General features: G+C 38.4%; 1 protein-coding gene and 2 pseudogenes across 6 annotated transcripts; 2 read left to right on the plus strand and 1 right to left on the minus strand.

Moving 5' to 3' along the window:
* Positions 1–241: 241 nt before the first annotated feature.
* On the plus strand, positions 242–1781 carry LOC104607631 (NAC domain-containing protein 90-like). The gene is made up of 3 exons (XM_010273298.3): positions 242–584; positions 842–1134; positions 1268–1781. Exons 1-3 carry the CDS (start codon positions 242–244, stop codon positions 1640–1642), a joined length of 1011 nt encoding a protein of 336 aa, XP_010271600.2. The 3' UTR covers positions 1643–1781.
* Positions 1782–10167: 8386 nt separating this feature from the next.
* On the minus strand, positions 10168–16023 carry LOC104607629 (WD repeat-containing protein LWD1 pseudogene; annotated as a pseudogene). 4 transcript variants are annotated; one of them, XR_016083051.1, is made up of 3 exons: positions 15877–16023; positions 13760–13866; positions 10168–11640 (listed from the first exon to the last, which is right to left on the minus strand). The product of XR_016083051.1 is annotated as a WD repeat-containing protein LWD1 pseudogene, transcript variant X1 (transcript). The 4 variants fall into 4 exon arrangements; XR_016083054.1 differs by lacking the exon at positions 13760–13866 and having other exon boundaries at positions 15877–15976; XR_016083053.1 differs by lacking the exons at positions 13760–13866; positions 15877–16023 and adding an exon at positions 12018–12156.
* Positions 12713–13353, plus strand: LOC104607630 (uncharacterized; annotated as a pseudogene). Its single transcript, XR_016083055.1, has 2 exons — positions 12713–12871; positions 13017–13353. The product of XR_016083055.1 is annotated as an uncharacterized LOC104607630 (transcript).
* Positions 16024–16085: the final 62 nt, after the last annotated feature.

Here is a 16085-nt window from a genome sequence, read left to right on the forward strand (position 1 = left end):
TGTGGGGCAGATGTATCCACAATCGATGTTCAGGCCTGAAGATGCAGGAAAAAAAATCCTGGATCACAATATAGGGATGGAGATTGACTGGTTCAAAAGGGTTTTAAATCGGATAATGATATTGAACGAGCAAAGCATGCAGCTAATACAATGTTTCCAAACAAACGCGTGGAAGTTTCCACGCAGTGATGACTGATGAGGAGCCCCACAACATTTTCTTATTTCCACTCGGCAATTCTTTATGCCTCTCGAGCTTCATCTTCTCTTTCTTCTTCATTTCTCCTCTTTAAATTACATGCAAATCAAAGCAGAGATTAAACCAAAGCCAACGAGACAGTTGCAGAGAGAGAGAGAGAGAGAGAGAGAGAACGTACGATTTCTGGCTTCTATATACTATATTTTATACAGAGGAGAAAGAGGGACAACTGGGATGGAGGATCTCCCACCAGGTTATCGCTTCTACCCAACGGAGGAAGAGCTAATTTTGTTCTATCTGAATAACAAGCTCGGGGGGAGTAGACAGGATTTAGAACGTGTTATTCCTGTGGTGGACATCTACGAGCTTGATCCATGGCAGCTCCCAAGTGAGAATCTTTGCCTCCTCTAGCTCCTCTTCCTTTTAGTTTCTTTGCTTAGACGGGTACTAGCTAGAAATTAAATTATCAGTCTTTTTGAAGCTCAGCATTTTAGAGTTTTTAAGTAGAAATTGCCTAAACCTGATTCTTCTTGATGAGCTTCACCTCATCATCACAGTCGCTCGTCTTTGTCCCTTGGGATTTTCTTACAGGAAACGACAGGAGAAATTAAAACTGAGCTTTGTTTTTTCTTTCTTGGGTTTCAGAGATTTCAGGAGCTTTGTGCAATGGAGACCCAGAGCAATGGTTTTTCTTCACTCCTAGACAAGAGAGAGAAGCCCGTGGAGGGAGGCCAAACAGAACAACGAATTCTGGATACTGGAAGGCTACAGGCTCTCCTGGGTACGTTTACTCATCAAGTAATCGAATTATTGGTGTGAAGAAAACCATGGTTTTCTACAATGGCAAAGCTCCTACTGGAGAAAAGACCAAATGGAAGATGAATGAGTACAGAGCCATTCAAGGAGAAGCTACCTCATCTGGCAGTGCATCTCCATTGGTAAGAAGTAATCACTGCACTGCACACAGTGGCTCTCAGCAAATTGCTTGCTTTCAAGTTGAACTAGCTAGTCTCCCTTTCTCTCTCCGTTTCCACTGATATCTGACGATATATATACTTCTGTGTTTTGCAGCTAAGGCATGAATTTAGTCTCTGTCGAGTATACGTGAGGTCTGGACGCTTGAGAGCATTCGACCGACGCCCTCCGGCTGCCACAACAAGTCTGGCGCCAATACAACGAGGTAATGTGGAGAGAAGAACAGCTGATCAACAGAACCCTGCAACTGTGGACAAACCCAGCTCACCTGAGAGTTCATTCTCAGGCGACCAAGCTCATCCCTCTCGGCAGAATCCTGCAATTGTTGACAAACCCAGTTCATCATCTGAGAGCTCATCCTCAGGAGGCGACCAAGCTCATCCCTCTCAGCTTGGAGAAAGCATCGACTGGGAGATGACTGAAGATTTCCACTCACTCTGGGAATATTGGGAGCAATTGAATTGGGTATGACGAAAAATAAGGCTCACCCCACCAATTCAGTCGAGAAACAGAATCCAACAAACAAAAACTAGGTTTCAATACGACAGTAAAATGTTCCCTAGCAGCTTACCTACCAAAAATTCAAATAAAAAAAAGAAAATAAATGGAAGAAGTAGAGATGAATGAATACCAGTTTCTGAATCAAGAAATTTTTGTTACTGGGTAGAAACTAATTTCAAGAAGCGTAAATTCTTCTGTGGAGAATGATTTCTTTATGACAATTTTTCAAACGTGAAAAGGATATTAACTTCAGGGTGTTTGGTTGCAATAATAAAATTAGAGAAAAGAAAGGGAAAGGTAGGGAAACCTCGTAACCATGATCACAAGAAAAAAAAAAAGTGGGACCCACACCATTCTGTCATCCATCTGATTGGAATCTATCGCGCCTATGTACGATGCCACGTCATCATCTCTTCCTCTCCAGAAAAAAATAAATAAATATGTAGGGGATAGACCGTTTCTACAAGGCAGGGAGTTATAAAACACGACTTAGTACGCGGTTTGGTGGCACTTGGCACGCGGGAACTCACATCTCGTGTAGCATAATGTGGGCCCAAGGATTAGGGCGTGAAGGAGATGAATTAACTAATAATAAAATTCCACATCAGTAATAAATTCCAGAGCCCCACTATAAAAGATGAGTCCCATATATTTTATCACTGATTAGAACATTTAAAGAGAAGTGACAATGACCTAATTGTCCTATAAACAAAATGGCTACGGGCTACGTATCCTCAACAGCCAGTGTTTCATACATAAGGTATAAGTCACACACCCACGCCTATTATGATATCGGATATCATGGCGTGATTGCTTCTGATAGGTTGCCTAGCCCATGTTGTTTTTAGTTCATTTGGATTCATGTGATAAAATTGGGATAAATCAAACACAACCTAGACATGCAAATGGATCGGATCGGAATCAAATTAGGATATATTTGAACCCGATTGGATACTGTTTATGTCAGATCTGATCTGATCCGAAAATCCAGTCAGATTTGATAGGATTCAAAGAAATAATTTTAGCGCCAATAATTTAACAATAGATATATGACATCTATTTGGAACAATACTTAGTTGTAGAAGATGTAGAAGATGACGACGACTTTGCTATACCTTTCTCACGGCTTCTCTCCTTTTTTTTCTTTTTTTTTTTCGGATAATATTCCCTCCTTTTTTTTTCTACAGTGCTACTTTAATTAGTGCAAATGTGAATGTAGGCTTTTTTTTTTTGCCTCATAACTTTGGAAAAGGTGTCATTCCTAATAAGGGATAGCAACATAAAGTTGAGGGAAATTTTTTAACAAATTTTGCAAAATTCCATAAGCTGTCCCTCAACTTTCTATTCCACACACATCAATAATGTAAACCTTGCATTTTGATGTACCAAAACCACTATTTCTCAAAGGCCCCGTTTGGTTTGCAGGAATAAGGGTCCGAAGGATTTCAATTCCGACTGCAAACCAAACAGACCTTATCGTGGAAAACAGTTGGGTCCTACTGAAAATACTAGCTCAAACTACATAAAAGAAAAAAAAAAAAAAAAATTAATGCCTAACCCATGATTCTCTAACTGAATCAAATGGTTCAACCATTCAATGGTGAAATGAATCCACAATTCTGGCGGATGACAGGTCAGTCGGTCCAAGCAAAACACTGCTGGTATCTATTAAATATTTTAGGTTATATAATATATTACAGATTACTATCCTCTACTTTGGGGTGGTGATAATTACCCTTTGAACTTTCAGATTCTGACAAAGATCTCTCTCCATTATATAAGTGGTTTAGGTTGCATTAGGGGTACAAATGGATCAGCGATCCGATTTTATTTGTTCAAATTCGGATCACCCCTGATCGGATTTTCAGATTGAATCAGATTCTATGATCTGATCAAAAATTGGATTGGATACAGATCAATTCCCCCTATCTGATTCGATGTGTGTATATATATATATATATATATATATATATGTATGTATTATATTTTTATAATTTTATTATATTATTTATTTTTTATAAAAATATGTATATATATGATGAAAATAATTAAAAAATACTTACATTTTTATTTAAATTGATATATTTTATTTTTTTCTTTTAATAATTTATTAATTTTAAAAAAAAAAATAAGTGAGATCAAATCAGATCCAAAGATCTAATAAGATTCGAATTCATAGATATGACATCCATTTGGAACAAGACTTAGTTGTAGAAGATGTAGACCCATTATCTGCTTCTAATTAGTGTTTTGAATAATATGGCATATATCTTAGGTGAACTGAGTGGCAATTAATCTCCAGGCTATGACTTAGGAACTTCTCTTCATAATACTGTAAATCAAATCAATCCATGTCAGCATGCTTTTCCTTTCTCCATTATCCTTTGGGCTCCTCTCATGAAGACAAGTTATAAAGGTTATTATCCATTCACATTAAGCCATGTCATCATGCCTCTCTCCTTTACTAGAGCCCCAATTAATTACCTATGCTTCTAAAGTATAAGATGATCTAAATTATCTCCAACTTCCCTCTATTCTATCCTCTAATTTCTCATAAAAACAGGTCCCATTCCTAGCTAAGTGCTTTTTTTTTTCCTGATCAACAATTCACTTTCCTAAATTTTTGTTTTTATCCTCCACTCTACTTTTAAGATGAAAATAATCATAGTTTATAAATTAATCATAGCTTTAGCGATGGGATATATAAATCGTCACACCAATTTAAATACGCATTTCACAATTGGAATTCTGTTTATAGGATGTGACTAGATCTGTTCTATAAAATAGAGTTCAAATCAGTCTCCCACAAGATTATCCCCCACAACGTCCCACAGCACATTTCCCATGTATTGGGAACATTTATCATCGGGAAATGTTACCAATACACGGTGGGAGATGTGCTGTGGAACGTTATAGGGGTCAATCTTGCGAGAGGCTGATTTGAACTCTATAAAATATGCTAAAGCCTAAAGTTAATGTGATCGAAAGATATCTTTTGATTGAAACTCCATTTAAAAAAGTTAGTGATAGGATCAGGGTCTACTTTGTTTAAAAAAGTGTATATTAAAGTTTCAATTATATGCAAATAGGCTTTGATAAGACTACATGGATATCAAAATGCAACTTGATATACATGCCATTAGCACAAGTGTTGTTTGGCTATAAATTTATGTATGATACACACATATATGGATATATAATAGGTTTCAGATAGCATTTCTAAGATGTAGATACTAAGGCCATGTTTGGTTCAATTTTTACTCTTGTGCATTCTTTCCAATAATAAAAATTCTAGAATGGACAAAAATGTGTAAAAATGGGTATAACTAGAAAAGCTTTTGCATTTGGTTGCATGGAGAAAAAAAATAAATGATAATTTAAAGGAAGCAATTATCACCTATTTAAAACTAAATAAAAGGAAATCAGTTTACTCAATTGAGAAGGCAGTTGTGCAAATGAATAAAAGAGCTTGGAACTTTCAAATAGAAATAAAATTTAAAAATTGCAAAATAAAAAATGAAATTAATAACACGAAGTACAATTTGTCTAACAACTTCATCAAATTGATAATAATATATCCAATAAAGATAATATACTAAGAAAGTCGTAAAATATATATAAAAAAAAAGCATCATAAAATCATGCCCCACATTGCTAATTTTCATTCTTCAAAGAATCTCTATGCTAGCAGTCTCCTAGGTCTCAAAAACCGTCAATATGGATTTTTACGAGTTCAGCTTCCGTCAGGGCAAAAGAGCAGCCTTTACAGCTTTACATTGAGAATATCTCATACTTATATGTTTTATTTCATGGAAAGATATTCCCAATGCAAGGTTACAAATGGTGGTTGGAACAGTGTGGGCATGGGCTTGCCATGAGGGAAGCCGATCTCAATTTTTACTGCCTAATGGCCAACATGGCCAATAGCCAATGTCCTTCGCCAACAAATACAATTTATACAAAAATACAAAAACTTTTGAATGTGAAAACTCTGCACTTGGTGGTTGAGCTAGGGTCATCTTTTTTATTTTATTTTGGGTAGCTCTTTGCAATCTATGCATTCCAAAGATGTAAAGAATTAATTAATATTATTTTGAATATAAAGAATTAACATAAAAATATATGCATATCATATGCAAAATATAATTGTATATTTTGAATATGTGTATATAATTAATATTATAATTAGTAGGATATTCTATCGGTGGGGGCAGGTTCAGGGCAGGGCACCCCTCTCAAATCCCCAAATTTTTCTTGTCCCAAGGAAGTCAGCTAAAAATATGTCAAATTTTAGAGTTATTTTAGAAATATGGTTATGAGAATTTAGAAGTATTTTTGAAATGGGATTTTAGGAATTTGGGGGAAGTTTAAAGGTATTTTAAAAATTAATATTAAACATAGGGATATTTTAATAATTTACCATCAAATTTAAAATAGGTTTGGGAAATTATATGCAAACATCATCCCTTCAACCCTTCCCTGTCCTTATTTGTGATTGGGAAAACCCAATTAAAGTTTTGTGGGGCCTCGATTTCATGGAAAAATTGCCATCCTTACCTAATTGTACCTCTACTTATATTAATTTATGATTTCTTCCAAAGAAATAAGTTACTTTTAATCCCTTTTATTAGCACATTAAACATCAGGTTTTCATGGGCCCCGCTAGCTAATAAACGAAACCTAACTTGCCTTCCCATCTCAAATAGAAGAGTAATAAGTACAAGCATGGTTTTTAAACCGTCATTGATCCAGACAATTAGACCGTTCAGCCTAGGAATTGTTTAGACAATCAGTTTCGTTTTACCCCAAATCTGGTCTCTGGTAAAAAATCGTTGAATCGATCAATAACCCATTGACCTGGGTGATCAAACCATCGATCCGTTCAATGGTTTTTGGCCGTTTTTTTTTATTTTTTTTTTAAAACAAACCATCCATTCGGACCAATCGATCAAACCATCGACCTAAAAACCAGTGACCAGAACGATTGGGTTCCAGGCCGTTTTTTAAAACATTGAGTAAAAGACTTTCAATACCTCGCATGGGTCATCGTTGTGGGTCCGATTTCTATAGTAAAATGGATAAAAATCTAATTTAATCTCCTAAATCAAATAAAAACTCAACCCATATTTATCACTTAAATAATGGGTCCCGCACAAAATTGACAGGAGTAGACAAGTAGAAGTAGTTGCGCCTAATGGTACGGGGTGGTCAACTAGTCATTATCTAGCTTAGTTAAATTAAAAGGGAAAATATGTGATAGGGAAAATATATGATAGGGAAAGAGTTTTGACCCAGTGAGTCAATCGGGTCAACCGCCATGGTTATGGAGCGATAACACTTTATTATTGGTAACGTGGTCTGTGCATTATTTTTGTCGCTGGAAGTAGCCTCAAACCGGTCCCTGTTAAGCTTTAGTTTTATTGTTCTAATTGATTGATCGTTGCACTCGTACAAGTTAGAGTTAGACTATACTACGACAAAATTTGCCTTTCTCAGACCTCTTTATTGCTACCTAAGATATAGATGCTTTTGCACCGGCATTTGTATCAGGACTTAGACTTGGTAACGTTTACTACACGGTTTTGTTTTGGAACGCAGAGCTTCCTGGCATTTGCCCTTTGTTTAAGAACGAAAAGGACCCTTTCTAACTGATGTACTCGTTCTATCAGTAATACATAAAATAGGGGTGCAACTTGGGTGGTTCGGATTAGGCTTTTCCGCTTTTGTCAATATTTGAATGGATTCAATCATGGTTTTTAAAATTGGACTGTACCAGAAAACCGGGAATCAGTCAGGTGATCGGTTCTATTTTATTCCAGAATTATTATTTCGTTAAAAACCGTTGATTTGATCAGCAAATCATTGACTCAGGCGGGAATCAGTCTGGTGAACTGTCCAACGGTTTTGACCTTTTTTATTTTTTTATTTATTTTTTATTTTTTATTTTTATCAGAACAGGCCATCTGTTTGGTTCAACCTAGAAACTGGACCCCTAACTGATTCGTTGTCCAGTTCAGTTTTAAAAACCTTGAACCCAACTGCACAACTTGAGCCTGAAACAGTGTAAAATGATAATTCAAGACGCTGAGCCCAAGGTCAAGCTCAACCTGTCCAATTCAGGCCCAACCTGCACTAAAATTTAATACTCAGATTGGGTCCCAGGCCAGGCCAAGCCAGGCTTAGGTGATTAATCAGCTTGGGTTGGACCAAGGCTGGGCTAAGTTACTGTGGACTAGGCCTAGGCCCAATCCAATAAATAAGAAAGCCCAAAATTTCAAATGGGTTTATCCAAGGTTAGATTGGAGCAACCCAAGTTGCACCCATATTTTTGAATTTGGTCCCTCTCTAATTGTAAGTTGGACCAAGGCTGGGCTAAGTTCAAGTTGGGCTAGGTTACTTTGGACTAGGCCTAAGCCCAATCCAAAAAATAAGAAAGCCCAAAATTGCAAATGGATTTATCCAGGGTTAGATTGGAGCAACCCAAGTTGCACCCATATTTTTGAATTTGGTCCCTCTAATTGTAAAGACACAAAATGCAATTTGAATTATTACATTTCTGTTCATTCAATTTCCTCTCATTAAGTACATTTGATGTCACAATTAAGTAATAATAATAATTAAAAAAGAATTCTAAAAACATTTGATCACATCTCTACTATCGTATATTCATAAAGTGAGGTGTGCCCAAGGTTCAAAATATTGATACACCAGATACACCCCTGCTGGCATATCAATAGTTTTTTTTTAATTTTCTTTCAAATCCAATTCAAAGGGGCCAGTTTAAGGTCCATCCTCCCCCTGAACCGGTCAAAACCCCGATACACCTCTGTAGGGGCATATCAGGAAGCTCTCAATACGATACGTATCAGCTGAAATGGGTTGATACGTATCTATACTTTGAACCTTGGGTGTGCCTTCAATTTTATTCATAAAAAACTAACCAAATAAGTACCATTACCCAACTTAAACCAAAACCAATCCATTTAAATCTACCCAATGAATGATTCATCCCATTCCCAACCCGCTAATAAAGGATGGGTTTGGATGGATTCTAATGGGTTGAGTGCATGTTGGATAAAGATTACGAGTTTACGACCCCTATCTCTAATAATCCAAAGCCATGGACCTCATTACGAGCTTTGTTAATTATTCATTTAGGTATTTTTGCTTAGTGGCCAACAGCTCTCCTTTAGGCTTGGGTCCAAGTCCACCTTGACAGCCATGGTGACTAGCTTATCGTTGAAAAGCTATCATACTTGAACTGGCAACCTCATCTCCTCAGTCCTTCAGGCTCAGTTTCAAAAGAGTATAAATACAAATATTTAGAATGCAAATCCTTTATATTTTATATGTATTTGTAGTGAACATATTTCTATCTTTATTCTTTCCAAACTGAACCTTCGGAATTTTGAAATGCTATCGTACATGGATGGGCTGGGTTGAGGTAATGAGCTAAGCATGTATAAAATCTTCAACTAAGGAATCCAAACCCAAGTTGCACCCCTACCCCCTGCAACAATAGCTATATTTTTTAACTGACTCTTTTAGGGATGAATCGGTTGCTACTACTCCTTTCCTGAATTGTTTCCATTGACTAAATTCATCAACTTCTTTCTGATACTAATCATTTACATTGTCAAACACCCTAATTGAACATTTCTTATGTACTTGTGATGCCCTAACATTTAGTGGGCAGTGAGCTTCATGATCCCACAATTGAAACAGATAACACTAAATGGCACAAAAAGGTTCAAAATTTCGATAGGATATGTTCCGTACTGGGCATATCATATTGTTGGCTTAATGATATGTCCCTACAGGGGTTGTATCGGGGTGTGACCTGGTTCAGGGAGTAGACCAGCCTTAGACCAACCCCTCTGAACCAGTTTCAAAGGAAAAAAAAAAAAAAAAAAAGATGAATGAGTTTTGATACAGGTCAGTATACCCCTACCGATGTATCAGCTTGTATCGATATTTTAAACCTTAAGCACATATTTTACCAAATGAACTAAATTTTTGGAGTGGTTGTCTGGACGTAAAGGCACTGGGATCTTAAAACTCGGTTATGTGGTGAAATTTCATTTGTGCCACTGTAAATGTATGGAGTGCAAAATAAGTTGAATGTAAATTTTGATTTATTTGTCTGTGGGAAATGAAATCGGTAGTAAAATGAAGTAGCCCCCACTTTATATGAAAGAAAATGGAGATATGCCAAGAGTTATTTGATTGGGATCCTGGTAAGAAGCAAGATGATGTGGTGATTGTGGTCACCACTTTATATTTGACGTCTTATTTGAGCAGGCCCAACCCAAGCATAGGCCGATCCAATTTGCAATTTTACGTACATGGGATGGGCTTGGATTTGTCATCCTTGGGCTGGGCCTGGGTGCAAAAGTTTGGACTTGATATAATCCCAATCCGAGCCTAAGCTGATTATACACATCTATAAATGCATATATAGGTACATATTTGCATGTAAACATACATATATGTTTGTAAATTTGCATATATATATTTATAAATACATACATTTTTTTCAAATTTTTGTGTTGTGTTGACTGACGAACTGGAACTAGGCCCGAGCCCGAGCCCGAGCCCGAGCCCGAGCCCAACTTGAATGCATCAAATTTCAATGTTGGCCAGGCCAGGTTGGATATATTAGGCTTGACGGGGGCTCAATCCGGATACAAACAAAGAGAAAATTTGTAAGAGTGCATATTACATCTACAAACAAACAGATGCAAAACTGAACTGGATATAAAATTTGTATTCGGTCCAATTTGCACTGCAAGCAAACAGAACCTAACTGTGCTTTCATGTGAAGCAGAAGCAAGAGCAAGGGCCTCTGTTTCTATTAAATTCATGATACCTGATAATAAATACTAACATAGCATCAACTAATGAAAATTAATCAAGTCTTCAAACCCTCAAGATCTGCAATTTATTCAAAAAAGCAACTGCTATCCAATCTGAGTCCAACGATGACCACCTTACCTGAACGATCTCAGCTATTGTTCCATACCACATAACAGGTTCTATATCATCACCGGACTCTGGTCGAACCCCATTCAGCGGCACTTCCCATATCAAGGCTCTTGAATCGTCCCCTACTGAGCACAGTTGCCGTCCGACGTGCGGCGACCAAGCGATTGCATTCACACTCCCCCTGTGCCTCCTGAGTTCCACTATTGGGTAGGTCGGAAATCGAATATCCATGATCACCACCTTATTACTATCCATCCCAACCGTCGCAATGAACTTTGGGTCAGCCTTGTTCCACTCCACACGCAACAATGGAGTCTCCGGGCTGCTATTCTCGTAGATAATGGTGGAATGCTCCTTGTCTCTCATGTCGAACACCCTGACCGAGCCGTCCCCAGAGACTGAAGAAAAAACTCCGGGCCCTCCCCAAGAAACATCATAGACCTCCTTATCATGTGCCACCAACTGAGATTCGACAGCCTCTTTCTCTAGGTCCCAGATTGTGCAGGTGGTGTCGATGCTACAGGCTGCTACTCGACGTGGGTCGAACTCCGCCCAGTCAAATGAGGTGACAGGTGAGTTGAATCCGCTGCTCTTGTTCCCATTGAGAAGAGCCCTGAGCTCAATCCGATCGTCATGAATCTCCCACAGCCGTAGATAGTCGCCGGACGTTGCAATTATATCAGGGTTCAGTGTATCCTCGGAGGGGAAGAACATAAGCTTCGTTGGCGAGTAAGGGTGGTCGAAGACAAGGCGACTGTCATTAGAGAAATCGGCCGTGTCTTGGTTGAACTGCACCAGCTCCACCTTGTTACTGTATTCTTCCAGGAAGCTTCCAATGGCGAGGCGGTGTTTCTTATCGCGACGAACTGACCAACTTACTGCACAAACCGGCCATTGCGCGTCGTAAGTGTATACACCAGGTTTCTTCTCCATCGAGTTCAGTGAACTCTGGTGAGGCCTGATGCTAGAGACCGCTCTTCAACCTTCCGCCAGGCCGGCCAGACATGTAAGGAAGACAAAGAACCCATCAAAATGGACAGAATATTACACACAGGACTTAATTCAAACACTCAGCAGTCAGCAAAATGCTGCAATAATTACACTTACCCTCCTAATTAGGTATCAACATTTCTAGCTAATAGTCTTCTCTGGTTAACAAAGTTGTCTCAGTTGAATATTCTTTCCCAATGCTTGCCACGTCAGCTACATATACGTGGGTCCTACGTGTTTTACTGACGTGGCATGTTATGATAGGCCGGATTTTGAATTGATTCCGACATTAATTGTAGCTGATCTACTTTAGGGTCAACTAAAATTTGTCACCATATCCTTTGGCATACACATCGGCCAACTTGCCTACCTAGTAAATCTTGGAATTGCAGAAGACCCCACGTGATGTATTTTTCACCTAAGGGCTTCATCACACCCACCAGTCTCCAAGATTAGTAACAGTTGCTCGCGAGTTCGGCTTCGGTCCGGGCTACTTCAGTCAGGGCACCGTCCACGCATCCTCCAATTGTGTAAACGTTTGAAGCATGCCGGGAAGTTGTTTGAAACGTTTGATGCCGTTAAGCCTTCAAAACCCACGCTATCTGAAATTCCACTTTGCTTAAAATCTCTGTTCGTCGCCGGAGAAATGAGAACTCCGGCAATTGATCCTTCTATACATCGCCTGAATGTCCGTATCTCCGTTCTTCGCAATCACGTCTTTCACGAACCTTGCTTTAACCGCTCTTGAAAATGGAGAACAGCAGTTGAAGGTAGAAGAGAATTTCTCTGGTTTTAGTCTCGTTAAAGAACATGCCTCCTTTCAAGATCCAGCCATTAGATGGCCATTTGCTTGAAGAGTCTGTTGTGAAATCGCGGTTAAGCCTGTCGTGAAATCGCGTCTCAAGAGGCTCTTCGAGCGGCAAGAGAAAACACGGTCACAAAATCCGAGTCGGCTCTATTCGCCGGATTCTATACTTCTATTTCAAAAACACGGTCACAAATAAATTCCAGATACATACAGGGTGCGGAGAACCATCAACCTAGCGGGAAGAATAACGAAAGAGGATGTTGAGGAAGCTCTTCGCCGGCGCCAGTGGCACCATGGACCAATGGCATATGATATCAAATCGTCGCTTCTCCTCCATTTGCTCCACCGTCGACTCTATCGTGCTCCGCTCGCTGAAAGAGCACAACCTCGAAATCTCTAAAATGACTCCACCACCAGTAACTCCATCAAACAAACTCTCCCTTCTCTGTATTTCTCAGAAATAGTCGAGCTAAATTTGTGTTGAGCTTCTATTTATCTCCCCTAATTTTGTCTAGGGTTTAAGCACTTCTCCTAAATCTGTCCACGTTTTGTGTTTCACAGAAGGTGAACCCACCGGCTCCTTTCACAATCCTGAAAGGCGCACTCGATTCAAACGGTCCTGTGCTCCGACGAACTTATGGCGATGAAGAGATAAGTATATCAGTTATGCGGTTAGCCAACATTGTTCCTGGTGGTGGAGATGAAGATGAGGACGGCATTAATCGGTTATTCCTTCATGTTGATGCATCGAAGCCCGACCGAGAGGATTCCATTCATTTCTTGTGTGGGCTTTATCCAGATGCATTGGGAATTCACCGTGTTTCTATTGCGTCCTAAGCTCCAGTCTTCTCAATTTCTGGTTGTTCCTAAGAAATATAGTGGTCCGATTTTCCAGTAAGTCTTCTTCTTATTCTTAACTTGTTTCTCTTTATTTTTCTGTTTATCATTTTTTTGTTCACTTAAGTACAGGAGAGGGAGAAGAGAACCGTTGGGTGGATGGAAGCAGAGAGAGGAAGAGAACCTGCCACTCGAGAGAGAGGAGGGGACTCGAAAGGTGGGTTTTGAAAGCTAACGGCGTCAAACGTTTCAAACAACCTCGCACATGCTTCAAACGTTTACACGATCAGAGGACACGCGTCCTCCAATCACGCGAACGGTTTTAGGAATAATCAAAGCCCCACTGACACCGATATTTCTACAGATTTCAATGGTTTTAGGAATAAAGAGAAGAAGATCTTCAGTTTATGACCATCAGTTCATCACAAAGTTTCATAAAATATCAATATTTGGAACAACTTCATTACCTGTAATTTTCTCGATCGCAAATGTGTCTTTTTCCCCGTAGGTTTCCCGGTCACTCACGGGACCTGCTACAAACAATCCCTGTGACCGGCAGCAAGAACATATATAACTGTTTACATGAAACCAGAAGTGAACGTCAGTACTCAGTTGATACCTTGCTGGTTCATATCTGGTTATAATGACCGTACATATCAATGTTTTAAAAACCGATTCACAAAAGTAATGCTTTGGCCACCGGTTTTGGGTAAGTGGTTTGAACGGATAACCCGTATTAGTTTAAAATCATTAAAAAAAACGTCAAATGGATCGACAATGAAGGTTTAAAGTATCGATAAGATACTAGTTCCGGCGTATTGTATCGGTACTTAAAAATGATTGATGCACATTTTTTTTTAGTTTTTTTTTAAGTTTGATTTTTTGGGAAGTTTATAAGATGCTTTTCATTATGAAAAAAAAAATAGGGGCTCGAAACACCTGAAAACAGCGGTTCGTACTGTATCTTATCTTTTTTAAAAGATATGATATGATACGCCCTGTATCAGACATAACGTATCGATACTTTAAACCTTGTCGATAATTTCATTGCCCGAGTCAGTGGGTCACTGATCAAGTCAAAAGTTTTGGTCAAGGAATAAGTTAAGAGTGAAACAGAACCAATTGCTTAAACGGTTCTTAGGCAACTGTCCCAATCAACGTGATTCGAAAACACTGGTACAGATCCTTGAGCATGTTTATTTCTCCAAGAGAATTATTACACATAATGGTAAAGCATAACCTAGAACCTATATCGTAGAAGTTTGGTTCCAAATTTGGAACCAAAACCTATTCTATCAAGATTAGTTTAACGTTGATTCGGGCCTTGTTGGTTTTTCAGTTTTTTTTTTTTTGTGGAACATGTTCTTTCTTTAATCCTTACCGATCTTGTAGAAGTTGGTTTCAGGCTTTTGGAACCAGAACCTATTTTATCGAAATCAGTTTTAATGTTGATTCTGGCCTTGTTGGTTTCAGGGTTTTCTTGCGGAACCTGTTCTTTCTTTAATCCTTTCTCCCAAAAAAATGGAACATGTTTTTTAAAATCTTAATTTTCATCAATAATAATATAGTTGAAAATTTATCATTATAATTTAAATTTTGTGATAACTTTTGCATTAGTTATTATACATATTCAAATATTAAATTGAAAAAACATTGATCAAATCACTCAAGTGATTAAGGAGGTGTTCAACTAACATGGTTGGTTTTGTTTTTGAACACCCCCTAAATGGTCAAGTAAGACCATGGAACATGAGTCTTGGGTTCACATCTTTACATCCTCAAAGTATTTTGGGATTTATTTTTAGACAAATTTGGTTCCAAGACTTATTCCACTAACATCAACTAAGGAATTGGTTCAAGTAGCGTAAACTCCTAGAATCTATAACTGGGTTGGTTCTAAGAATTTGAAACCAGACTATCTAATAACAGATTGGGTAGGGTCAGTTCTAAGCATTTACAACCAGACTCTACCCAGTAATAGGCTGGATATATAGGGTCAGTTCAATGCGGATACAAGGTTGGTTCCATTTGATTCCAAGTAGAGCCTAACCATTTACTCACCCCTAATTATACATCTAATTGGATGCAAACTCATTTGTGGAACACATTAATTTTATACATTTTTAATTGTATAGAGAAAATATACATTTCTTGCGTAGGGAATTACTCAATTACCCCAAACTGAGTTCAATTTCCTTCCTTCCATGAAGTCCCTCCTGTGTCCTGGTGCATTTAGATTCATGGAAGGAGTGAAAGTGAACTCCTACAAACCCAAGAATCCCCAAACCCAGATAAAACCGAGATTCATCCCAAGTCTCAACTAGCAACCAGCAGGAGAGAGCTAGCAGCTGGCACACCTCCATTAGAGTGTAAAAAGAGTTCTAAAATGGAGAAAGAGGAAGTAGCAGAAAAAAACGATCGATAAGAAGATATGCTCATTCATCAATTCTTTCTATATATGTTAAACAAAACAGCAACCAAATTAGTCCAGCCAAAGTGGGAGAGAGTATAAGTTATTGGTTGAATGCACTGGTTTGTGCAAATGCTGAAAACACAACTAAACAATAAAGAAGATCTGACTTACATTGTGCTCAAATGTAGCCTTCAAAACCTAACAAAGTTCAGAAATCTTCATTTCCATCTTAAATCCAGAGAGAGAGGGGGGGGGGGGGTTTATGTTGTGATGAATGGGTTAGAGAAATTTGAACGAGCTATATATAACACAAGAACAGTCGTAACTTATGAAGTAGTGGAGAGTCTGGAAACTGGGGAGGGGAAGCTGCAGCGAATGGT

Source organism: Nelumbo nucifera, chromosome 2, assembly GCF_055504915.1.
Source record: "Nelumbo nucifera cultivar China Antique chromosome 2, China Antique-T2T, whole genome shotgun sequence".
Lineage (NCBI taxonomy): Eukaryota > Viridiplantae > Streptophyta > Magnoliopsida > Proteales > Nelumbonaceae > Nelumbo > Nelumbo nucifera.

Coding starts and splice junctions, on each gene's coding strand:
- LOC104607631 (XM_010273298.3), top strand. CDS start 242: ATGCCTCTCGAGCTTCATCTTCTCTTTCTTCTTCATTTCTCCTCTTTA. Junction 585..841: donor TGATCCATGGCAGCTCCCAA/GTGAGAATCTTT, acceptor CTTGGGTTTCAG/AGATTTCAGGAGCTTTGTGC. Junction 1,135..1,267: donor CTGGCAGTGCATCTCCATTG/GTAAGAAGTAAT, acceptor TGTGTTTTGCAG/CTAAGGCATGAATTTAGTCT.